Source organism: Nanorana parkeri, unplaced genomic scaffold (assembly GCF_000935625.1).
Source record: "Nanorana parkeri isolate BGI_ZX_2015 unplaced genomic scaffold, ASM93562v1 scaffold985, whole genome shotgun sequence".
Classification (NCBI taxonomy): domain Eukaryota; kingdom Metazoa; phylum Chordata; class Amphibia; order Anura; family Dicroglossidae; genus Nanorana; species Nanorana parkeri.
The window spans coordinates 419,652-442,572 of NW_017307253.1; the positions used below are offsets into that span (position 1 = coordinate 419,652).

The 22,921-nt window shown below is 39.4% G+C and overlaps 1 protein-coding gene across 1 annotated transcript in view; it reads left to right on the top strand.

Moving 5' to 3' along the window:
- Positions 1–22,921, top strand: part of PLCL1 (phospholipase C like 1) — a 234,037-nt gene that overhangs the window by 178,666 nt on the left and 32,450 nt on the right. The window contains exons 4-5 of the mRNA XM_018566877.1: positions 10,665–10,740; positions 15,413–15,522. Of these exons, the coding sequence (XP_018422379.1) occupies positions 10,665–10,740; positions 15,413–15,522 (186 nt within the window). The remainder of the gene's footprint in view (positions 1–10,664; positions 10,741–15,412; positions 15,523–22,921) is intronic.

Below are 22,921 nucleotides of genomic sequence, written 5' to 3' on the forward strand. Positions count from 1 at the left end.
TGATTAAATACCACCAAAAGAAAGCTCTATCTGTCCCCAAAAAAGGGTATAAAATTCATTTCAGTACAGCGCTGCATGACGGAATAAATGTCAGTCAAAGTACCGCAGCGCTGAATACTGAAAAATGGCCTGGATGGGAAGGGGGTTTAACACCGCGGATGTCAACTGGTTAATGTCACTTTAATGTCTGTTGTGTTAAGGAAGCCCATTGAAATAAAGAGGCTGCCAATGCACCCTAACAAGCAAAAAAACATACTTGCCCCTTTTTTTGTAATGGACCCCAATGCACTACTCTGCGTTACAATGTGCTACAATGTAGGGACATTGCCTATATGCTTTGGGGCTACCATTCAGAATGCCATTCAGGGGTTCCACGTTACATGCTTTACTGCAGTGTAACTATGTAAGTGACACTGGGTCTCTTGAATATGGTTTAGATCACAGAATGTATACGTTTATGTAGGTGCATGCACATCACAATAATTCAGTAGCACAGTGCAGTTTTCCAAAAACACTGCTGTTTCTGCAAATGCAAAACTAATCACGCCTTAAGCCTTTTAACCTTTACTACTTTGGACTTTTAGTTAAGCTGGGAAGCTTTGGATGGTTGAACATCTAATTATTACTTCTTTTCTGTCTTCATGAATAAACTGCAAGTGTCAAGAACCTTAAAAGGGAAGACAGAGAGAATCTTACACTTGGATTATTGCTCAGAATGAAATTTCTTTTGACAAGAGTAGAGAGTGCTGCTGAGGCCATGCTCTTATTCCTGCTGTGTGAAGGTTTATGCGTAGTCTAATTTAAAACAAGTTGTATCTGCTTGTATGAAAGCAATGCAGTATATAAAAAGTATGTTGCTTTGTGGCCTTCAGCTATGCACCTATTCTACCTGGCATAATTAGCATAGCTCCATTGCTTATAACTGATGAACCTGCATGCTTCCTTATCATTTATTTCCCTCCGGGCAAGACTAACTAATCACTACATCACTAAAGAACAACGCAGGGTATTCTGGAAAAAGCTCTGATTCCCTGCCCGTCCTATTTGGCTAAAAATATATGTCAGGCTCATTTCAACTCTCTATAAACACTCATCGCACAAGCAGGGCAGCCAATGTGAGCTGATGACAGCTTTGTGATGAGTGTGTTATCTTTTCCATCTAAATAATACTAACACACAGAGTTGCAAATAGGTCACTTCCAACATGTAGGCTTCCAGTAGGATGTTCTGAAGCAGTTAAGAAATGGGTTGAAGAAGCGTATTAAATACAACTACTAAATTTAAACATGTTCTCATTGGAAGTAAGGAGATTAAGGGGGGACATGATTCTCATGTACAAAATGTTTACCGGGGATAGCAACATTAGCAGCAAACTCTTTACAATTAACTCCATGACAAGGATCTAAAATTGGTGGAGAAACCATTTCAGCACAAGGGGCGAAGGGGGTTCTGTTAGGTGAGTCAGGGTCTGGAACTCGCTGCCACATGCTGTGATTTTGGCTGAGAGTGTGGAATCATTCAAAAGGCGATTGGACAATTTCCTCAGGGACCATAATATACAGGGGTACAAGTACTCTTAAGAATGAGAACACACAGTGACCTATACATACGCACACATCAGTAGGACCATACAGACACACACAATAGGTTGGACTTGATGGACATATGTCTTTATTTAACCTCAAATACTATGTAACTACCAGAAATCTTTTTCAGGCATAAAGTCAGCAACTTGATATGCTTACTGATATTTGACTATTTTATGGAACTGGTGTAAGAGTCACTGTACATTGTTGGTCTGATGCTTAAAGCAAACCTGTGTTTGACCCCTGAAAGGAAAAAGAAACAGGTTTCATGCCTTTCTGCCCAGCAACACAAACTTTGCTTTACTTTCTCACGCCGCCACTCTAAGAGCAAAAAAAACCATGTACTTCCAGGTATGAAAAATCATGTGACTCACTTCTCTTTCTTTCTTTGGTGATTGGCCAAGTGCCCTAACATGGATGTTAGAAGAGGGTCTTAGCTACAACAATTTAGATTTTACACTGGGCTTCCTTTATTCGTGGCAGGGAGGGTCCATTAAAGGAGAAGTATGGGGAAAGTAAAATGTACTCTTCCCAAAACATAGAGCTGGCGTGGTGGCAGGTGTCACACGTCGGCTCTATAGATCGAGAGATAAGCAATCACGAACCGCTGCTGAGTCTTCTCCCTGCAGAGAATGGTGACTGTCAGTTATTGCTCCCCACAGGGATTCCTCCCTCCCCTCTCTGTTCCTCCAGCACTCATTGGAGGGACAGACAGGGGAGGGGACAACCACAGCTGGCTCCAACTCTAGTGAGGCAGAGCCAGCTGTCAATCAGGCAGCGGGGTGGATTCCAATAATAGTGTTGGGATCTTTCCCGGTCTACAGCCCTGCTCTGCGTTGTCAGCATATAGCAGGCAGTAACGTGCTGGATGCTGACCTTGGGTCATAGGAGGACATAAGTAAATTACGGGTTGGATAAAAAAAAAGGGTTGGCTTTAGTTCTCTTTTAAAGCAAACCTGTTGCTTTGTTCTGTATGGACAGGTGGTGTTATAACAGTTCAAGAGTGGAGATTTAGATAAAGACTAATACCCTCTGGTAACTGGTGCTTTTTAAATTAAATTCCACAATCTACATTACCCAATGTACACAGTATGGCTGTGTTCAGAATGTATATGTCCTAAGAGTTATTTTTTTAAAGTCAAATTACTCAAATTACATCTTAAAATGTCATCAGTATTTTACTTGAAAATAGGGCATAAAAGAACAATACAGGTTATGGCTCTTGTTGGACTTGTTGCACATACCTCATTGAAATTGTATTCTGTGCTTCAGTTGCTCTCTAAAGTTTTAACATTAGCTTTCAAGTAAGAGGAAATAAGTAATATGCATTTGTATCCCTTTCTTATATAGTCTTTATCAGGTATATCATCCAAGGCTGGAATTGGCCTCTCAAGACCAACCAGTCATATGTCATATTTCACCTTCTCAACCGAATGAAGCACATGCAGATATACATATCAAGATTGAATACCAAGATATTAGAAAGACCTTGAGTAGGGTGTATTTAACACCCGGCAAAATAAGTATCAATCCAGATAAAAAGAGTGGTTGTGTGCAGCATCCTTACTTACAGACTAAGCACAGATATAGAGAATTACCCCCAGCACAAGGAAAATGTGAAATGGTACTATGAAATGGCATACAACGTTATCCTGAGCTGGCCTAAAACGCTTCTAATGTAACAAAAGTGTTCAAGTGCAAGGTATTTGCTTGCAAATATCTGTGTTAGTCTTTAATTAATGTCTGTGGAGCCTGCTTGTATTCCAGGCCCATGCTGTACATGTAGCCACCCCTTTCAACCATTAAACTTTACTCCAGCATTGTGCCAAGCCCTACCTTCTGTCATCCAGCTTGCAAAAGCCTCAACTTGGGAGGAAAGTGGGCAGTAACAGCGCTGACATTGAATAGTTGAATGACAGGGAGTGAAGTTTTAAAGTATATCTAAAATCAAAAATGTAATATGTTTCAGCTTACAGTCCTTAGATGTGATGGCTGCATTAGTTTTTGGGTTTTGTTCATGCTTTTTTACTTTTGTTTTACCTGGTGATTCTGCCAATAGCACATTTCTGTCGTAGGGTGACAACACTGACTGCACTTTTTCTTGATGTGAACTACATAGATGTCCCATTCACCTCATTTCCTTTGCAAAGAAGGAAGTTGCTTTTTTGTCCATAGAAGATAGCTGGGAAAGCTGGTTGCTTGAGATCGCAGCTCCGTGCACTGGAAGTTACAAGGATACTGGAATTCTAACAGGATGAACAGGTCTTAGTAATCCTTAGAACACATCTAAGGATTACTAAGGTGCAAAATATTTTAAAAAATTCTGAATTTATTTTACCTTGACATGGACAATAAGGTTGTCCACCTTGGACAAAACCCAATGGCCCATGTAGTGTTGTTTTGTTACCTTAGAATCATTTTAGGCCAGGTTAACTTTATAACACGTTATTTACTGAATTTTCAAGCATAGAAATCTTAATTATTATGTAATCACGGGGCTGCCTTCCACAACTTTAAACCATTGCTAGTCACACTTCTTCAATCTATAGTCCTGGCAGCACTTGCCAAACGTTCCAGTGGGAAGAGTTTACCTGCTACTCCTGTATATAGAAAAATGAGCAGTGCTTCTGGTAAGTCTATACCATAAACAAAAACAAGATGGTATATACTGTATAGTATCACTGTAATATGTCAGAAGAGCAAATGCAAATCGTAATGAAAATTAACCTCCGGACTTAACATCTGTCTAGATCTACATTCCACAGCACTTTCCTACATTTCAAATGTAACACTCGTATCTCCCGCTCAGTGGGGCCCATGGAAGCGATCAATGATTATAAATCTGAACTGAGATACTGAATGGTTGTGTTGAATGAAATGTCTATCTGAAGGTAGTTCCAACTAGTGATAAGGGAAGCGGGCATAGCATTGGATTCTCTGGATGTTCGATGGACACTGTCGGAAGTTAACAAACACCAAACATATTACCGAATCTTATTAAAGTCTATGGGAGCTGCATCTTGCTATTGCTATTTTGCTATTGTTTCCTGCCCTTTTTCAAGGCTAATCTACAAGCTTTTGTTAAAAAAGTGCATGGGTAGCTGGGCACTGCCACAGGGAACGTGCCAATCCAAAAAAAAATATACCATTTATGCGGGAAAGGGCAAAATTAAAAGTACACAAATCCTTTAAATAACATGCTTGGGAGTGCCTTCAACAAGCATGTAAGTCTTTGAGCAGTAAAATATACTCCTTTAAAAGTGACATTGTTTGTTTACAAACAGTGGCAAGAGAGCTGTCATTTAGTCGCAGTAGCACTACTGCCACAAAATGACCAATCCCTGTCCGGCTTCTGTTTATGAACAGTATACACATAGGGGTGACTCCATAGGAATCTTGCAAGAGAAAAGAGCCTCCCTAAGACACAATTGGAAGAATAGGTCACCAGCACTCCAAGTATTTAAAATGAATAAGTCCTTTTTATTGGACGAATTGGCTCTTTTTGATCTTTTGTGACACTATCGTCCAATAAAAAGGACTTATTCATTTTAAATACTTGGAGTGCTGGTGACCTATTCTTCCAATTGTGTATTTTGCACGGTGCCATCCGTGGAGTTACTACAAGCACCATCTTTGTATATACACACACACACACACACATATATATATGTGTGTGTGTGTATATATATATATCTATATATAAATATATATAGATATATATATATACTGTATATGTGTGTGTGTATGTATATATACACATACAGTATGTCCACTTTAAAGACGGACAGGTCAGTTCTGAGAAAAGATCACTTTCCTAAATAAACTGTTAACTCTCTTTTCCGATGTGTAAGTTAAAAGCAAAGTAATTTACATTGTAGTCTTTCCAATGAAGAGATGACAGAAGATAAAATGAAAAGTGTAGTCTTAAGGCTATAAAATTGCCAATTCAGTTGCTCCATCTAAATAGGTTAATAGTAATTAGAACTTTCAAGCTGTTTAAATATACGTGTATATAACAATTATGTTTTACTTCTGTGTCCCAGATTTCACAAACACTCCTACTGTGTCTGAATACATTACAGATGATGGCAAAGGCAATATTGTAATTTCTATTAAAATATTATCCTAAATGACACATTTCCATATTTTAACAGCAAATTTGCTTCCAGACAGAAAAAAATCAGATCTTGTGTAGCAGAGCAGCAATACTGATGCAGAAAAACATCTTTCTCTTCTAATGGGATATCTCCGGGTTTCTATCTACCAGCATATGTTCCCATTGTAATAGGCAACACTTTTATCTTTATTACAAACATTTACAATGAGAAACACAGTTATTGTTGAGCATTCTTGGACTGTGAGATTTTCAAAAGTCCACTGGTGTTGTTTTTGTTAATACTATTAATGGTGATCATTTCTGCTCCTTTCTGATGACATCGTAATCCTTCAAGAATATATTGGGTTGATTTATTAAGGAGGTACATTATGTGTTCACTTCAATCATCCAATCATGCTCAAGCGGAAATTGCTTTTTTTCTTTTTTCTAACTTTCCTACATTTTCCAAAACTTTCCCACATCATTGGATGTTCAAAATGAACAGAGCTTCCCTGGTGTAAATAAACATTCTATAGAGATATTAGGTAGTACAATGCATTCTACATTGACAGTGTGCAGGGTGCAGTAACCCATGCTAGTTAAAACAGAAATAAACCCACTTTCCCAAAACAGTTATGTTCAAGCCATGCCTCTGGTGCTAAATGTCAGTTGCCAGAGTGCTTAGGTCAGCTCGCAGCCAAACTTTCAAGCCTTCAAATGTGTAGCACCATGGCAAATGCAGATCTAAATAGAGGCTAAGGTGGTGCCATCTTTAGCTGTAAAGACTTGGAGGGTTTAGTTCCTCTTGATTAAAATTTTGCATTTTTGCAGTTTAGTATAATCAAAGTTAAAGATGACTACTGAAGAGATGTGGGTGGTTAGCACGGATTTCCCTTTTTTTTTTAATAGCCTTTTTTTTTACCATCCCTACTCAAAGGTCATCCTCATCTCTAAGGGCCTGTTCACATGAGATCAGGTCCTGATCAGCAGACGTGGAGCTGCTGATGCAGTGCGTTTTTTATGTGTTTTCGGTCCGGATGCTGACAGTTAATTTTTTGTCAACGTTGATGACATCATAATAAGTGGAGCAAGAATACAATTTTTTCTTTTTTTCCCCCCCTTAGCTGCATTGCGTTGCGTTTCCGTTCCGTTTTCGTTGTGTTTCGTGTGCGTTCGTGCGTTTCCGGACCGGACAAAATGTGACATGCAGTATTTTTTCGTAAGCTGAACGGACTGCGCACGTGAGAACTGGAGCCTATAAAACACATAGGGATACATTGGGATGCATTTTGAGTGCAGCAGCGTACGGTGCCGGTCAGCACACAAAACGGACGTTGTGTGAACAGGCCCTTAGAGGTTTCGCTTTAAAATGTTAATTTCAGGGATTGAGTCAAACTAGTCTGTGAACTACAAATGTTATCTGGAAACAATGTAACTCTGCTAAAGGCAAGATTTTTGTAGATTTCACCTCAATCTGAGATCTTTATAACTCTGCACACATTTCAAAGAGATGCCAACACTAGTGGGTGAGGCTGCTTCCTCGGTCTGTGCTGCCTCTGTTTTATGTATCACTGATCAGACAGATTTGATTCTTATTGGAGAGACTTCATACTGACTGTGACTGAATGTAAGAGATATAAAATAGTCTACAGTGGGTGTGTTAGGGAATACCTCTCCTGCATTGTGGATTGGGGAAGGGAGAAGAGGTTTGCCGTGATCCTTCTATTATAGTCCCTTTCTACTGTCCCCTACTGGACTTAGTAATTCACCATGAGCACCATGCAGTAAGGGACAGTAGAAAGGGACGAAAATATAGGTATCCCTGCAAATCTCCCCATTTCCCTTGGTCCCCCTCCTTTTATGGTAGATTTTAGAAGCAAGGTCAGTAAGAAATAACTACAACTGAAGAAGGAAGGAGGCTGTGAGAATGTTACCCTTGTAGCCTCAGATCCCTTACATCAGCCTGTCAACAGCAATCAAAGAACGGTAGATTGGCATATGAGTGGAAGAATGAGGCTGACTTGTTAGTAACATTGAACTTAAAATACTTGAATAAAAGCTGTTTTTGGTTGGGGTTTATGTGAGCCCCACAAGCTTTATTTGGGGGAATATTTGAGTAATTTCCCTTAAATTTTCAAGACTTATTAAGTGTGCAAATGGGGAATCACAAAATTACTGAGAAGAGGAGTTAATGAGCTACTGCTCAGGATATAAAAGAGAAGCCCTCGGAAGGGAGGCCGTGCTCCCTGTATGCTTATTTTCACTTTTAACTGCAGTGTATTTTTTTTACTTATTATAAGAAAAGCAAATCTAATACGACCCATAACATTTGTGTAGTCAACAAAAGCATCTAATACAGTGCAAATCTGATCAAATTCTATCATTGTGCAATATTGAGGGTATAACAATTATGTGCCTTATCAGTGTCATAAGGGCACTTTAGTGTAAGGGAAACCTGATTGGCATCTTGTCTTCATTTGATTTATTGTCCTTGGAATTTGAGCGGAGAGATGCTCTTTCCCTATGTTTAAGTGACACAGATTGACTGAACTCCAGTCAACTAAACCAAAAACCAAGGGTTTTTTGCTTGTTTTGTTTAGGGAGCAAGAATTAAACTCAAATATTTACCTTGTGCATCTTCTTGCTCCCACTCATTTCCTCCCCGCTATGTGACCTGTCCTTCATCACTGATTGTGCAGTTGCGGCCTCTTCAAGGTCATTGCTGCATTGTACGTGAGGAGGTTGAGGGCCTGCCCACATCTCAGAAGCAGAGAAGAGTGCTGGCTGCTGGAGGAGCAGGGAATTAAGTATTTACGCCTAAGACTATAGGAACATTTAACCTTTGGTGTTTTGTTTTTTTGGTGAGTGGACTTAGTTTTGATTTGCTGTGGTGTGTATGGGAATTTTACATTTAATCTGTCACAATACAAATATGACTAGAGCCACTTCAAACTTGTTTTAGAAGCTACTATTGCCTGGCTGTCTTGTCCACCATTCTGCATTGCTATTTAATGTCTCACTAATCCATAGCAAGTAGGCAATTAACAAAATAACATTTGCTTATATTTGTACATGACAGTTTCATGTTTGAAATTTCTTTCCATGTTCAATCAAGTGCTTTTCACACTAGTTTATTTATTTTTTCTTCAGAAAGGCATGCCTTTTCCAATCAATGGAGCACGCTATCATTGTGGGAATTTAAAAACCATACTGGTCGTGGCTCCAAAGGCCCCAGCATATTTACATTTCTAATAAAACAAAGTGTAAAATTTAAACAAAAGCCAGTAGGGTATCTGTTTCGTAATGGAGAAGTATTGGATTTTTTACTAGAACAAGCTTTCCAACTAATAATTCCTGCTGGAATTTTCCACGGAAGTCTGTTCTATTTTCATTCTGTCTTTTAATCTAAATATTTTAACGTTATCTTTAATATCAACTACAAGGTCCCTTTTAGTGAAGTCAGCTTCCTTTGTTTCGTTAATAGCACGAGGGTGGGTGGGGTGTTTAATTGATATAGGCATGTCTTCTACTAAGAAATCAGTCAGTGATGAGTATCTTGAATCTTGTTTATTATTCATACTGTACATGTAGAAAATGTAAAGATGCTTTTCATAATGAAGTATTTATAGAACTCTGTTAAACTTCTGTGTGCTGACATCCATAAATGTTTAGCTATTAATATGTCATGCACGTAAGCCTTTGGGGCCTAAGCATGATGCGTTGTTAATATTTCACTGTGTATTATGCATTTGATGTAATTCGAGGAAAGGAAAACATAATGCCATAAAATCAATCTTACAAGCTCTGCAGTGAAAAAAAGACATCTCTCTGCAATCTTTCTCTGTCTGCTTTAAGAAAACCTGTTCTTACTCTCCTTGTAAATATGCCAATTACTATGACCCAGAATAAGGATCTTTCAGAAGGATTCCAGATATGGCAGCCCTTTTTTTCTCTCAATATTTATTTTTAAATAAGTTATTACTATTTTTGGGGGGGTTGTAAGTTTTTAAACTGATGGTTTGTATCTTCATTTTACTAGGTGTATGCAATCTTTATAAACAAATAGTTGGTACATGTAAAATCCTCCAAGCACTGGGGGTTATATCAGCAAGAGCACAGCAGCAGTTGGCTTTTTTCCAGACACTTGTCTTTCATTGAAACAGAGCCTTATAGCATCCTTAGTGAGGGAGATGTGGACTGGGAATTATATCTGCTGGGTAATATAAACATAAAAACACTACAGTTATTCCAAAAAAACTATGGTAAATACCTTTTGGAATTGTTTCCCCCTGCGACCACATCACCACAATCACTCTAACTCCTTGCTTAAAAGAATGGGGGGCAGGGTCTCTTATGAAGATTCTCTATTGTGATTGACTGTTTCAGTTCACCTGTTACATGCCTTCAGTAACTTGGAAAGTGTGGATCACTTTCTGCATAACATTTTCTGTCTGTTTTGGGCATAGTTGAAAGAACTAATCAGGGGAACCTTAGCAAACAATGCCACCCAAAACCCACTTCCGTGCTCCCTTCCGCCACTACTTTAAAACTATTGCTCAGCATGGGTGGTTCCATAGATTGGGATGTCTGATTTCTGCAGGAGCTGTTGCTGCAGAGAGCAGATCTTTTGCAGAGAGATGCATAGAAGTGTGTTTGTGGAGGTACTGTATGCTAAAGTCCCCCATGATGCCAGTTCTGCTTAGCTCTTTTAACCTTGCATACAAAAAACAGATGCAGAAAGTGATTCACACTAACTGAGGTTCACAGGACCACTGGTGATTATGCATTTATTTTTAACTTGTATACAGTTTTTTAATGCTTAGGATATGAAATATAAGATATGAGAAGGAATGAGACAGGACCACGAGTCAGGTTGTGGTGAAGAGACCCATAGCAGCGCAAATAAATAGACATAGCATTGCTTCTTTAAAATAAAAGGATATTGACATGCATGACTTAGCTGTTCTTTATTCTTCTCACAGATGATCCAAGAAAGCAAGTGTCTGATTGAATCAGCAGATATTATACATGATAAGATACAGCAGTGTCAGAAAACAGGTAAGCCAACCATTACAGTGCTCCCATAGTAGCACAACAAAACTGTTGTCAAATGTGTGTCGTTATATTTGAAATAAATTCATAGTTACCAGAAATATTTGAGTAAAATTACTCTCGGGGAGTTACATTTTGGATGGGTTTGTTTTACCGTGATTTTTTTGTTCCATGTAGTGGTGAAATCAACCGCATCTATACAAAAAAACAAGTTCATTTAATAGAGTATACATTTCTCCTTTAAAATTACACCAAGTGGGGCTTTCTGATTCACATAGGTGCATCAAATGCAATATGAAGTGGCCAGTTCTCTATCATAATTTCGGGGACTGTCCCAGCATAAAGCAATTTTGGCGCAAGGTAGTACTATATGCTCACACACAACTCTGTGAGGGTTATTCACAAAGCTGCCGAAAGCAGCCAAGTGAATAACCAAGCTGAAGTGAACTGAGCCGAGGTGTTCGGCTATTCACTTCAGCTCTGTACGGCTGATTTCAGCCGTACATCGGCTAAAATCAGCCGTACATCTGCTGCCTTCGGTCAGCTGAATGTGCTCTGCATGTTCAGATGAGCATATTCAAAATGTAAAGAAAAAAAAAATACAGCGTACGTCTAGTAGGAAAGTTAGGAGGGACCCCTGTTTAAAAAAAAAAGTGTGAGGTTCCCCCCAAAGTCATACCAGGCCCTTTAGGTCTGGTAGGAATTTTAGAAGGGAACGCAAGTTAAAAAAATTTTTAAAAGTGCGTAGGTTTCCCCTCAAAGTCATACCAGGCCCTCAAGGTCTTGTAGGAATTTTAAGGAGGAACCCCACCCCCAAAAAAGGGTACGGGCAGGAGGGTAGCTTGTTCACATTTGCAGATTAGGGTACCCCTTTAATAAAGGGACACCCAGAATTGTACCCATTCACTAAAGGGTTACATTAACATTTTAGAAAACAGGCTAGACGAATGAAAAATGGAGATGAGAAAATCCTTTAATTCCATTATTTAAAAAAAACAAAAAAGCATCCACCGTCGTAATCCAGGGTCAATCACGACGTCCAGCGTTGTCCACGAAGACTCGGGCAAAATAGAAAAAAAATATGATGCTGGCAAAAGGTGTCAGCAAAATATAAACAATTGGGCACCGCTAGCTCCGTCCAACTGTTCACATTTGCCCGACATCTGACAGTCTGCCCGCAGGTCTCAGAGAAATCAAAACAAATGGGTGGAGCTAGCCGTGACATCAGGGCTGGCTCTGCCCAGCTGTTGTCATTTGACGACAGCCCAGTGTCCTCGAGGACGTTGGGCTGTCATTGAAGGACAGTGTGAGTCACGTCCGGCTCCGCCCAGCTGTTGTAATTTGCGGGGAGAGCGGTTGGCTTCAGTCGACCTTCTCCCCGCTTTGGCTGTGACTTCGGCTCGGCTTGGCTGCTGTACGGGCTATTGTGAATAGCCCGCACACTAGCCTTCTAGTCGACTGAACCGAAGTGCTCCGGCAGCTGAAGGACCAGCCGAAGCTACGGATAGATCCTTGGGCAATTAAGTGAATAACCCTCTTGAACTTTCTCCTCTATTCTCTTGAGTAGGCAGTTTTTGGAGTGGCTGCACTGGATGACCAGATGTCATCCTTTCTAAAGGGGCGACATGCCTTCCCCTCATGCTATCAGCAGTTGGCAGGAAAATGATCCCTTTATTAACCCCACTTTCCTGCACCAACACCTCCTAACACTGCAGAGGCTTTCACAAAACATTTCTTTGGCAAAGAGCTTAATTGGCACTCTAAATGCACATGCTAAACATTAGCTACACCAGTGCTTTAAATGGGCCACCTGATAACTAGAAAGACAACAAAGACCCACCAATCCTCTAAAGCAGGCAAACTCCAACCCTTCAGCTGTGGTGCAACTAAAAATACCATTAGGCATTGCAAGACTCTGACAGCCCTATGCATGACTTCCAGATGCATGATGGGATTTGTGGTTCCACCTCAGCTGGAGGGATGAATTTTGCCTACCCCTGCTCTAAAGAATGCCTTGACATACAATCAGTGTTCTTTAAAGAGGCGTGAAAATGGAATTGACACTCCGAACAACACACCCACGTCCCGATGGAGCAAAGAGCATGATCAAGATTGCTGCAAGTATTGTATAATTGCTCAGCGACTGTTTTTTTCCCTTTTTTATTTATTCCTCTTATATTTTTTACTGTGTGATTTCCATTACATACCTTTTGAGATGTGCCATGTGTACATACCACGTGTATACAACAAACTGTACACTGAGTGGCCAGATTATCATGACCACCCCATCAGTACTTCGTTGGGCCACGAGATGACTCCATGAGATGACTTCGTTGGGCCGCCTCGTGACTCCACGAGATGTTGAAAGGTGATGCGAGGAATCTGACACTGCACTGTTGCCCTTCTGTTGTCTTGTACCAGTCTTGCCACTCTCCGTTCTGCCCTAACATTGACTAGTCGCTGGCGGCCACAATTCGCACGTTCAGACCCAGATTTTCGGCTGACAGTCCAGTCTGTAAACACTTTAACAACAGCTGCTCTTGAACATTTAACGAATTCTGCTGTTTTGCTGATACTCGCTCCATGGCTCCGATCGCCAACAATCATCACACATTCAAAGTATGTTAAATTGCGTCGTTTACCCATATCTTCAGAAAAAAATCACTTCTACATTTAACAAATTCTGCTGTTTTGCTTATATTCGCCCCATGGCTCCGAGCGCCAACAATCATCCCACGTTCAAAGGCTGATAAATCCCGTTGTTTACCCATATCTTCAGAAAAAAATCACTTCTACTGTCGCGGTAAACAACCTGCTTCCCTATTTATAATGGTCTGGCCCTCTAGCAACTTCAGCGCGAAATTATAGCTAATTTGCCTACAAACGTCAGGTGGTCATAATAATCTGCCCACTCAGTGTATATACTGCAATGGTTCAATTTAATATTATTGATCGGTTATCCATTATTGATTTTTCAAACTATTGCACCTATAGCTACTGTGAACCACAATAGTGTGTTTAAAAAAAAAAAGGTTGTTTCCAGTCAAGAACTTTGTATCCTTCTGTGGATTATCTTTTAAAGCTCAATACCAGTTTATTAGCCTGGATGTACTGTATAAGTAGCATGAGCTTCTAGCACCTTTCATACAGGCAGTAATATAGTGCATATGTATGTCATGTACAGAAGATCTAGGATTATCATACCTACAGAAAGTGTAAGAAACACTGACATACAATATCTCCTAATAAACAAAATGGATGCATGTGCTTGTTCTCAAATCCATTATACCTAATTACTGTCTGGGTTTCATATCCAGAAAAGCAGAGGAGCACTGTTCAGTTGGCATCAAGTGCGTATTATTAAATTTGTCTGTGTCTTTACTGAACCTGTTTGCAATACAAACTAATAAACACCTACAAGTGAAGGTTTGGAAAGAGGTCTGAATCATGCTTTCTTTTTATGTGGAAAAGTCTTTTGCACATTAGTACAAAATAAAATGTTTTTTTTTCTCTTTGTAAACTAGGAAAATTTCCAGTCAGTCCAAAGTTGGCAATTTTGGAATACTTGAAAAAAACTCATGGAAATATTGTCATTATTTGATACAGCACAGCTTTAATGAGTAGAACAATGATGTATAATGTTGTTTATTTTGCTCAGCCTCTTGACTGGGTGTCTTTAGTTGCACACCATAAAAAAGTTACCGTGCTTATACTGCTCTATTTGCATTTTTCAGAAGGGCTATGGTCTCCAAAAGTATGTCAGCTGCTCACTTTGCATCAGGTCTGCTTTAATTGAACAGAAGCATTTACTGCAGCCTAGGCAAAGGGTAATTCTGGTCTACAGTAATTTAATGAGCTGTGTATGACGATATGGCATAACAAAATTGCCTGTAGGGACAAAGGTTGGCATTATAGATATACAAGGAGTGCCAGTATAAGTTGGTTAAAATGAGTACAAAGGGGCCGACTATGATGAATTAGTCAACACCCCTCTATCAAAGTACAATTGAGGAAACCATGTCTAAATAATGTGGATATATGGAGGAGGTGGATCCCCATTTCACCACCATCTTATTTTCTCTGATTTTATATTCTGGCCCTGTTGTGTCCTGAGCCAGAAGAGGACAAAATTCAGTATATAAAGTATTAACACGCTTTCCCGGCCTCCATCTGGCCGCTTCACCATCCCAGTCTCCATACTGCAGAATTGAAGGAGCAAGGATAGTTACAGCATGAATGCCAAAATGAATGAACGAGAAATAGGTGTTTCTCTCCTACTTTACTAGTGGATGCTGATATTTCTACAATAAAGTATAAATTCTCTTTTACTGGGAACTGCTGTTTATATGTCATAGGTATTCCATGTTGAACCAGTAATGTCATATGATATTACCATCAGTCTTAACCCAATAATATAGTCCTCTGTATTTCCAGTTTAATGTTCCTGCTAGCTACTTATGCAGATCATACATTTCTGTAATTACACATAACTATTTTCTTCTTTGAACCACTTTGCTGAGAATAGTATAACAACAAAACACACATTGATTATTGTAATAAGGGATACAAATCTTCATCAGCTGGAGGGTGATGTGACTAGACAAGAGTTATTCTGTCTGCTTACACAAATCCTGCTTGGTTCATTCCAGTATTTTTCTTATTTATTTGTTTTGTGCAGGAATGGAATTTCATGAGGACTTGCATAGTCTGGGGACAAAAGAAGGACTAAAAGGAAGAAAACTAAGTAAAGCAATAGAAAGCTTTGCCTGGAACATCACTGTATTGAAGGTAGGTGGCGGAGTCCATGTGGCAGCTCATTGCATAAAGTATTTTGTGAAACAGAATAAATGAGGCACATGCAATGGATCCAATGCTCATATATAATACTTTTCCATCAGATATTTAAAGCTTGATTTGTGTAATGTAAATATTCCTCTAAATGTGAGCTTCAGTTCTATGCTTAATAGATGATAGGACTGCTTGGCAACATGTGTGAATTTGTGAAGCATTCCATAGAGAGAGCTACGCAACTTTATATCTGAAACCATAGAATACTGGTGACTTTAAAATCAGTGGCGGATTGCTACAGACATACCATTTTAGGTGAAACAAATTGTTGGATGAGGTGGTCTGGAAGAGAACAGTAATTGCATCGTCCAGCTGTAATCGGCAGTTCCCATAACTTAGGGAAAAGGCACAATACATATAGTGCTACTTTTGGAGGACCAAAGGGTGGAGGAACCATTTTGGGTAGCAGAGGTAAGGGCTAATAAGGCACATGAACACAACCTTGAAACTTCCAGCATTTCGATGGTACGGTTTGAGAGAGGAATTTTCTACTGCTATGACCAGTTATGGAGCAGTGGAGCAAGTATCATCCAAAGGGACATAGATTGCTGATGTAAACCTACAATTGATGTGACACCATATGAGTCACTTTAATGCTCAGACAATCCCACCATATATTCTTGATAATAGCTATAGCACTACTGCTTCCGAAACATGTGTCTGAGACACCAGGTGAACTTAGCTAATCTTTGGGGTACCATATGCCACGCAATAGTAATTTATATTTTGCCTCGATTGACCTGCTCCCTGGTGTTTGAATCCAATCTTTCTGCCCTTTCTTTCTTGACTAAGTCTTCCTCCCATTGTGTAACATATTGGAGAGCATTCAGAAAATTAGCTTCTAAAAGTCAATAATTTATTATAGATATAATACCTTTAGCTAAGAGTTTTTTTTATACATATACTGAGTGGCCAGATTATTATGAACACCCCATCAGTACTTCGTTGGGCCACGAGATGACTTCGTTGGGCCGCCTCGTGACTCCACGAGATGTTGAAAGGTGATGCGAGGAATCTGACACTGCACTTTTGCCCTTCTGTTGTCTTGTACCAGTCTTGCCACTCTCCGTTCTGCCCTAACATTGACTAGCCACTGACGGCCACAATTCGCACGTTCAGACCCAGATTTTTGTCTGACAGTCCAGTCTTTAAACACTTTAACAACAGCTGCTCTTGAACATTTAACGAATTCTGCTGTTTTGCTAATACTCGCTCCATGGCTCCGAGCGCCAACAATCATCCCAAGTTCAAAGGCTGTTAAATCGCGTTGTTTACCCATATCTTCAGAAAAAAATCACTTCTACTGTCGTGGTAAACAACCTGCTTCCCTATTTATAATGGTCTGGCCCTCTAGCAACTTCAGCACGAAATTATAGCTAATTTTAGCTAATTTGCCTACAAACGTCAGGTGGTCATAATAATCTGGCCACTCAGTGTATATTTTCAAAGGAAGTTAAACTTTTGAGTGAGTGTTTAGTTGTTTATGCAGATTTTTCCTCTTCCATTGAATTTTAAATCTGCATTGAGTTTTTGAAAGACACAAAGCAATGAAAACAATTAATGCAAATTCATTTAAATAACGCATCCTTACTGAATATTTTCACTCCAATTTTGCAAAGTGCACCATTGAAGCATCTCTCTGAATTTTGATAGCATCTGACGGATATTTTAATACTTTTAATCTAATGTCCAAGCAGTATGTAACGTGCTCACACTTTGTGAAAAGGCTCCCCAAAGAGCAGTTAACTGTAAGATATCATTATCTGCATTATGTGTTTTACCTTTCCAACTCAGGATGGAAGTTTGTAATGGTTAGGCAGTACAAGAATTTGTTCCTGACATTTAAATATTGCAATGTATTGATGTGTGACAGACTCATTTTCTGCAAAGGACACACTTTTCAATCAGTTGAGATCCTCTATTATATGTAGAAATGTGTCAATTAAAGGCAGCATTTCTTGGCCTGATATTAATCCACATTCTTTTTCATAAGTGAAATAGAGCAGTTTCATGTTTATTTTAAATACTTAAGTGGATCATGTGGTCTTTCTTGTCTAGAGAGATCTGCTTTAGATCATTCCACTGTTTTGTATATATGGAGCCTAGAGTAATGTAGATTTATATGCATAGAAATATATACAAGGTTTATTCATGTTAAATACCATAACCATTGCACTTTCATTAAAGTGCAACACCAGACAAAACTTTTGCTTCACAATTGAATAGAGTGGGAAGTGATACTGCTTCCGACAGAATTTTATTGCTGTCTGTGTTTCCAGTGGGAGAAAATCACACTCACCTTAAAGAAGAACCCCAGGAAAAAAGAAGTCTCTAACCGTTTCGCTGTAAGCAGACTCCGGGCTGCTCTGGCCAGATATAAATAGTGGTAGCAATAGAAAAAAAGCCAACACCATTTAGGAAAAAACAAGGTAAACCAAAAACAAAAGCCCTCCATCCCTTTCCAGTTAATTAAATCTCACAAATGAATCTTTAAGGGTCATGATCCACACTGGGTGTTCTGATCATTAAATCTTCACAGATAGGAGATTTAGGGAAACAAATGTCAGTGTTCTTCATTCTGTGGCTTCGGTGCACAGAGCGAATGGATCTAATAGATATTTTAGTACTGGAATATGGGATTCTGGCAGATTCTAACTCTCCAGTTCCCACACTTAATTATTTCATTGATTCCTAGGATACATGTATTAGCCTTTGCTACTATGTTTCCCATGAATCAGTGAAAAATGTAACCAATCAGAGCTGAAGAACATGAGCCTAGGAATCTCCCAGAGTCCCATGTTCTTGTACTATAATGAATATATATATATATGTATTCATGTGATGAAACAAGGCATGGGATGAGATCATTGAGGTTTATATATTTTAAAGTTTTACTAATGCAATAAAAACGTACAAGAGGCAAGTTATTTATTTATGCCTAATATTGTAGTTATATGTTATATTTATTTTTACCACTACTTACCGTAAAGTAATGGATTGAATTAATGTAGAACAATCTGGTCCAGGGTATGTGAAGGACATAGAAATCCCCATGCACCTCCTCCAGGCCCATTAGCAGCAGGAGACCTGGTGCCAATCAGCCTGTTTATAGAGAGGGCTGACCAGCCCCCCCACTTTATGAAATGGCATAAAAACAGAAAGGCTTCTGCAAGCTTGATGCCTTGTCACTACAGGGATATTAGCCCTTAGAGACATCTCTCATCCTACAATTAAGTTCACATATACTATTATGGTGTGTTGGACAATTTATATAGTCAAAAGAACAAGTTTAATTTGTCAGTTCAGTAACGGCCAACTATGCTGCTAATTTATATGTCATGATTCTAATAAAGCATGATGGGAAGCAGATATTGGTGGGGATAAAAGTGTCACAGAGATGGAATAGGTGATAAACGTTTATAAACTAGGGAAATAAAAAACAGAGTTCTTAGGAGATTTCACAATTTTCCACTAAGTTGTAAGACCAGAAAAGGATTAAAGTGTGGTTCAGTCTTTGCTATTGGTATCAAACAGCATGTTTTACTGAAGTAGCGCTATAAATAAAGAATACTTTTTGAGCTTTGTTGCACACACTATTGGCTCTACTCCCTCGCATTCTTTTTTTTTTCTTTAGCTGCAGTATGCTTCAACTGCCCACCTTTTCTGTGCCTGCCTGAAATTCTGTGTATCATGCCAGTACTAAAACAATACATGCTATATATGCCTTTAGTCAAATTAGTCATCTGCTGGAGGCAGCAATGCTAAATATGCCTTTTGTCTTTGGGCACTTTATTTAACATCTATATTCTATGAAGAAAATTGAGCCAGAGGGAATGTGCTTGTTAGCAAATACTACTTAGGTCACAAATACTAACAGTGCCTTGAACTGAATTCATAAAAAAGTTGTCACTCTGTAAGGGGAGGAGTCACTAAGAAGGAATGAGAGGGGGTAAAGCACAAGAAGCCAGAAACAGGACTTTTAATATTTGGGAATAAGAATGTTTGTTCCTTAGTCTATTTTCCCATTTCAGCTCTGACTGTACTCAAAGTGAACCCGACTTAGCCTAAAATGTTTCTAAGGTAACAACAGTCATGTAAACGAAGTAAAGTTCCGTATTTCATAAATCAGAAATAAGCTCCACCCCCTGGTATTCAGCTGTCAAATGCTGGAGCTTCTACATCCATTGAAGTGCTAGCATTTGACAGGTTATGGGCCCCAGAGCCAGAAGAGGGCAGGGTTTAAAGAAGAACTCTAGGTAGAAGAAATCTTAACCCTTGCATTGAGGCTACCCCCGCACTGCAAGGCTTAAGTGCTTATTTTCATCTAGGAGCAAAAAGAACAACGTTATATTCACCTGATCCTTGCAGATGGCTGGCTGTTAGAATGGTCCCTGCAGCCTCTCTCCCCCTCCGCTCCAGCGGTCTAAAATCCTGAGTCATCAGTCCTATACAGTGTATAGAACGTAAGGATGCTGACAGACATGCCATTGCTGGAGCGGAGGAGGAGTCAGCCTGCACAGAGCTATCTAACAGCCAGCTGGCTGCGAGGTTCGGGTGAGTATAACTGCTATTTTCGCTCCTACATGAAAACGAGCACTTAACCTTTGCAGTGCAGGGTTAGCCCCACTACAAGGGTTAAGATAATCTTTCCAGGAGTTCTTCTTTAATCTCCACTGTTGCAGAAGTCATGGCTCCATGTACATCCTGGATCTAAAATCCATATTAATATGAATATTCAATATTCCATATTTACCTGACTAAAATAAAAAAAATAAAAAAATTCTTGTTCAGCCTTGTTGTAATAAATAAAGAAATATATACACATACACTATACATTCCTTTTAAAAGTAAAACTCCATCTCAACAACTGGCAGTGAGCATTTTTGAAAGTTAAATTGATGAATCTGTTAGGACTAGAAGAAAAGATTAGGCTTGTATTGTGTTTATACTGCAGCTGTTATAGAAAATGTACTCTTAAGGTGCCCACACACCTTGCGATAATCGTACGCTAATCGCTGGAAAGGTAGAAGTTGGATGGATCAATAAATTATAAACTAAATTGTGCAATAATAAACACTTCCTGGTTTGTCAGCTGTTATCTATGTGTTCTAAACAAATATGGAAGAAACAACTGGTTCCCACTTGACTACATATCAGGGATCATTTGAGAAACCATATGATCAAACAAAATACATATTCTTCAAACAAACAAGAGTAAAGTATAAAAGTCAATTTATTTCAAGAAAATATATAGCCATAATTTACAACATGTGCACACAAATAGGCCTATATAGAAAAAAATCATACACATGTCCTCTGTTAATACTGTATATACGGTATCCGCGTGGTGGGTGGTGTTAATCAATTGTTTTAATCCATGACTCATAAAACTCTAAAATCAGAGATTAGGACAATAGGCACTGGATGTAATATAGTCTACTGGGTATTTAATCCAATATAAGGTTTCGGAGATAGGTGAATTTGTATTCACTGAAAAAAGCCTCAATGGACTTGATTATATGTGAAGGTGAGTTAAGCTGTGCGTCCTGAGGTGCTTCCTGTGAAAGCACTCTGCTACACAGTGTATATCACTACCGTTGCATATGCGATTTTTCTTCATCAATTATAAGATGATTTTAAAGACAAAAGTTGTAAACCACCAGTGGGAATGACTACAGTCTGAATAAGCATAATTATATATGCAGGTAAGTGGTTGTACGTCCTCAGGTGCTTCCCATGAAGGCACCCTAATACACAGTATTTCCCACTTACTTGTGTATGGAAATTTCCTTCCTCAGTTGCAAGAAGACTTTGAAAGCAAAAACAGCAGAACACCAGTAGAGTGACATGCAGATCCACTTTGACAGAAATGTTTGATAGTGGAAAAATCATATTCTCTAAATTCAGTCTGGTGTATAGTCACTATTGAAAAGGAAGGAAACAAGTTGAAGTGGATCTCACCAATGATGTCCATTCATCCTGAAACTCCTATGTCTATAGTAATCAACGTTGTTACTGTTGTCTACATGAAAACCGCAGTTTTGGAATCACCACACCAGATGAACGGCCATGAAATGCTGTACTTTGAATAGCTAACGCGTTTCATTCTGTATAAGTAATTCCAAAAGATGTCACCAGCACTCCAAAAGTAGATTCAATATATTTTAATGACAACGGTCATTCAAAATCACAAGTACTTTCGGGGCCACGTTGGGTCCCCGTCATCAGGCTGAGAATAACACACTGTGCAACCCTAGGAGATCCGGTAAGGAGTGCAGGAAGATACACACAATTTCATTCTGTATAAGAACTTGCTGAGAGCTAGTACAACAGTTCGTTTGAAGAATATTTATTTTATTTGATCATATGGTTTTTCAGCTGATCCCTGATGTGTAATCAAGTGGGAACCTGTTGTTTCTTCCCTAAAGAATGGTTATAATTGCTGGAGTGTTTTTATTTATGTTTGCTTCTCCCATTGGGGAGATTTGCCTTAACTTTCACAGGAAGTAAGCAGAATTTCCCCGAATAGTGGACACACACGGCGGTAAAAAGTCTGAGCTATTTGAATCCTGCTCCAATATAATTACTTTTGTGTCAATTATACTATGCACAACATAAAAATGAGTTTTAATATCTAGGCACTGTATGTTATTCCATCTCTGCTAAATGTATTAACATGCTTAATAACATTAAAAGTAGTGTGACTGTCAATGCGAGAAAGTTCTCCAGCCTGAGATAATTAATCACATTTTCTCAATGCCAATGAGATTGCCTTTGCTGAGTGAATTACGGTAACTAATCACGATTCTTGCTGCAACTGTTTTCTCAGATTCGTAATCCAATCAGTTTTTAAGCCTCTTTGTAAAATAGCACACTTTAACCCCTTCGTGACTGACGACGTACAGTGCACGTCGCCAGCATCGGGGCTGTTTAAACAGACTCCCGGTGACTTTTGCCGCCGGGACTCTGTTTAAACTTGTAGAGCCGACTGTCGGCTTCACAACAGAAGCGATCCTGGCGACTTACCTGTCGCCAGATCGCTTCTGCGTCCTGAAGAAGGGGCCGCCCCCCCCCCGCCGGACACCCCTGCCGTGCTTCCCGGGCTTTGTTGCCCCTCCTACAGGCCCGGGACTGATCTTGGTGTCCGCGGGGAGCTGGGGAGGAGGTCGACGAACTTCCGTTCATCGATCCCCTCCCCGTTCTATGGGACCGGGAGCTATGCAGATTGCATCACTTCCGGTCCCTGGGCTGTCAGTTCTGGGCTCCTGGAGCCCAGCTATAAGCTATTGAAGTGCAATCTGCACTTCAATAGCTTATTTCCAGTGTAAAGGTGACACTG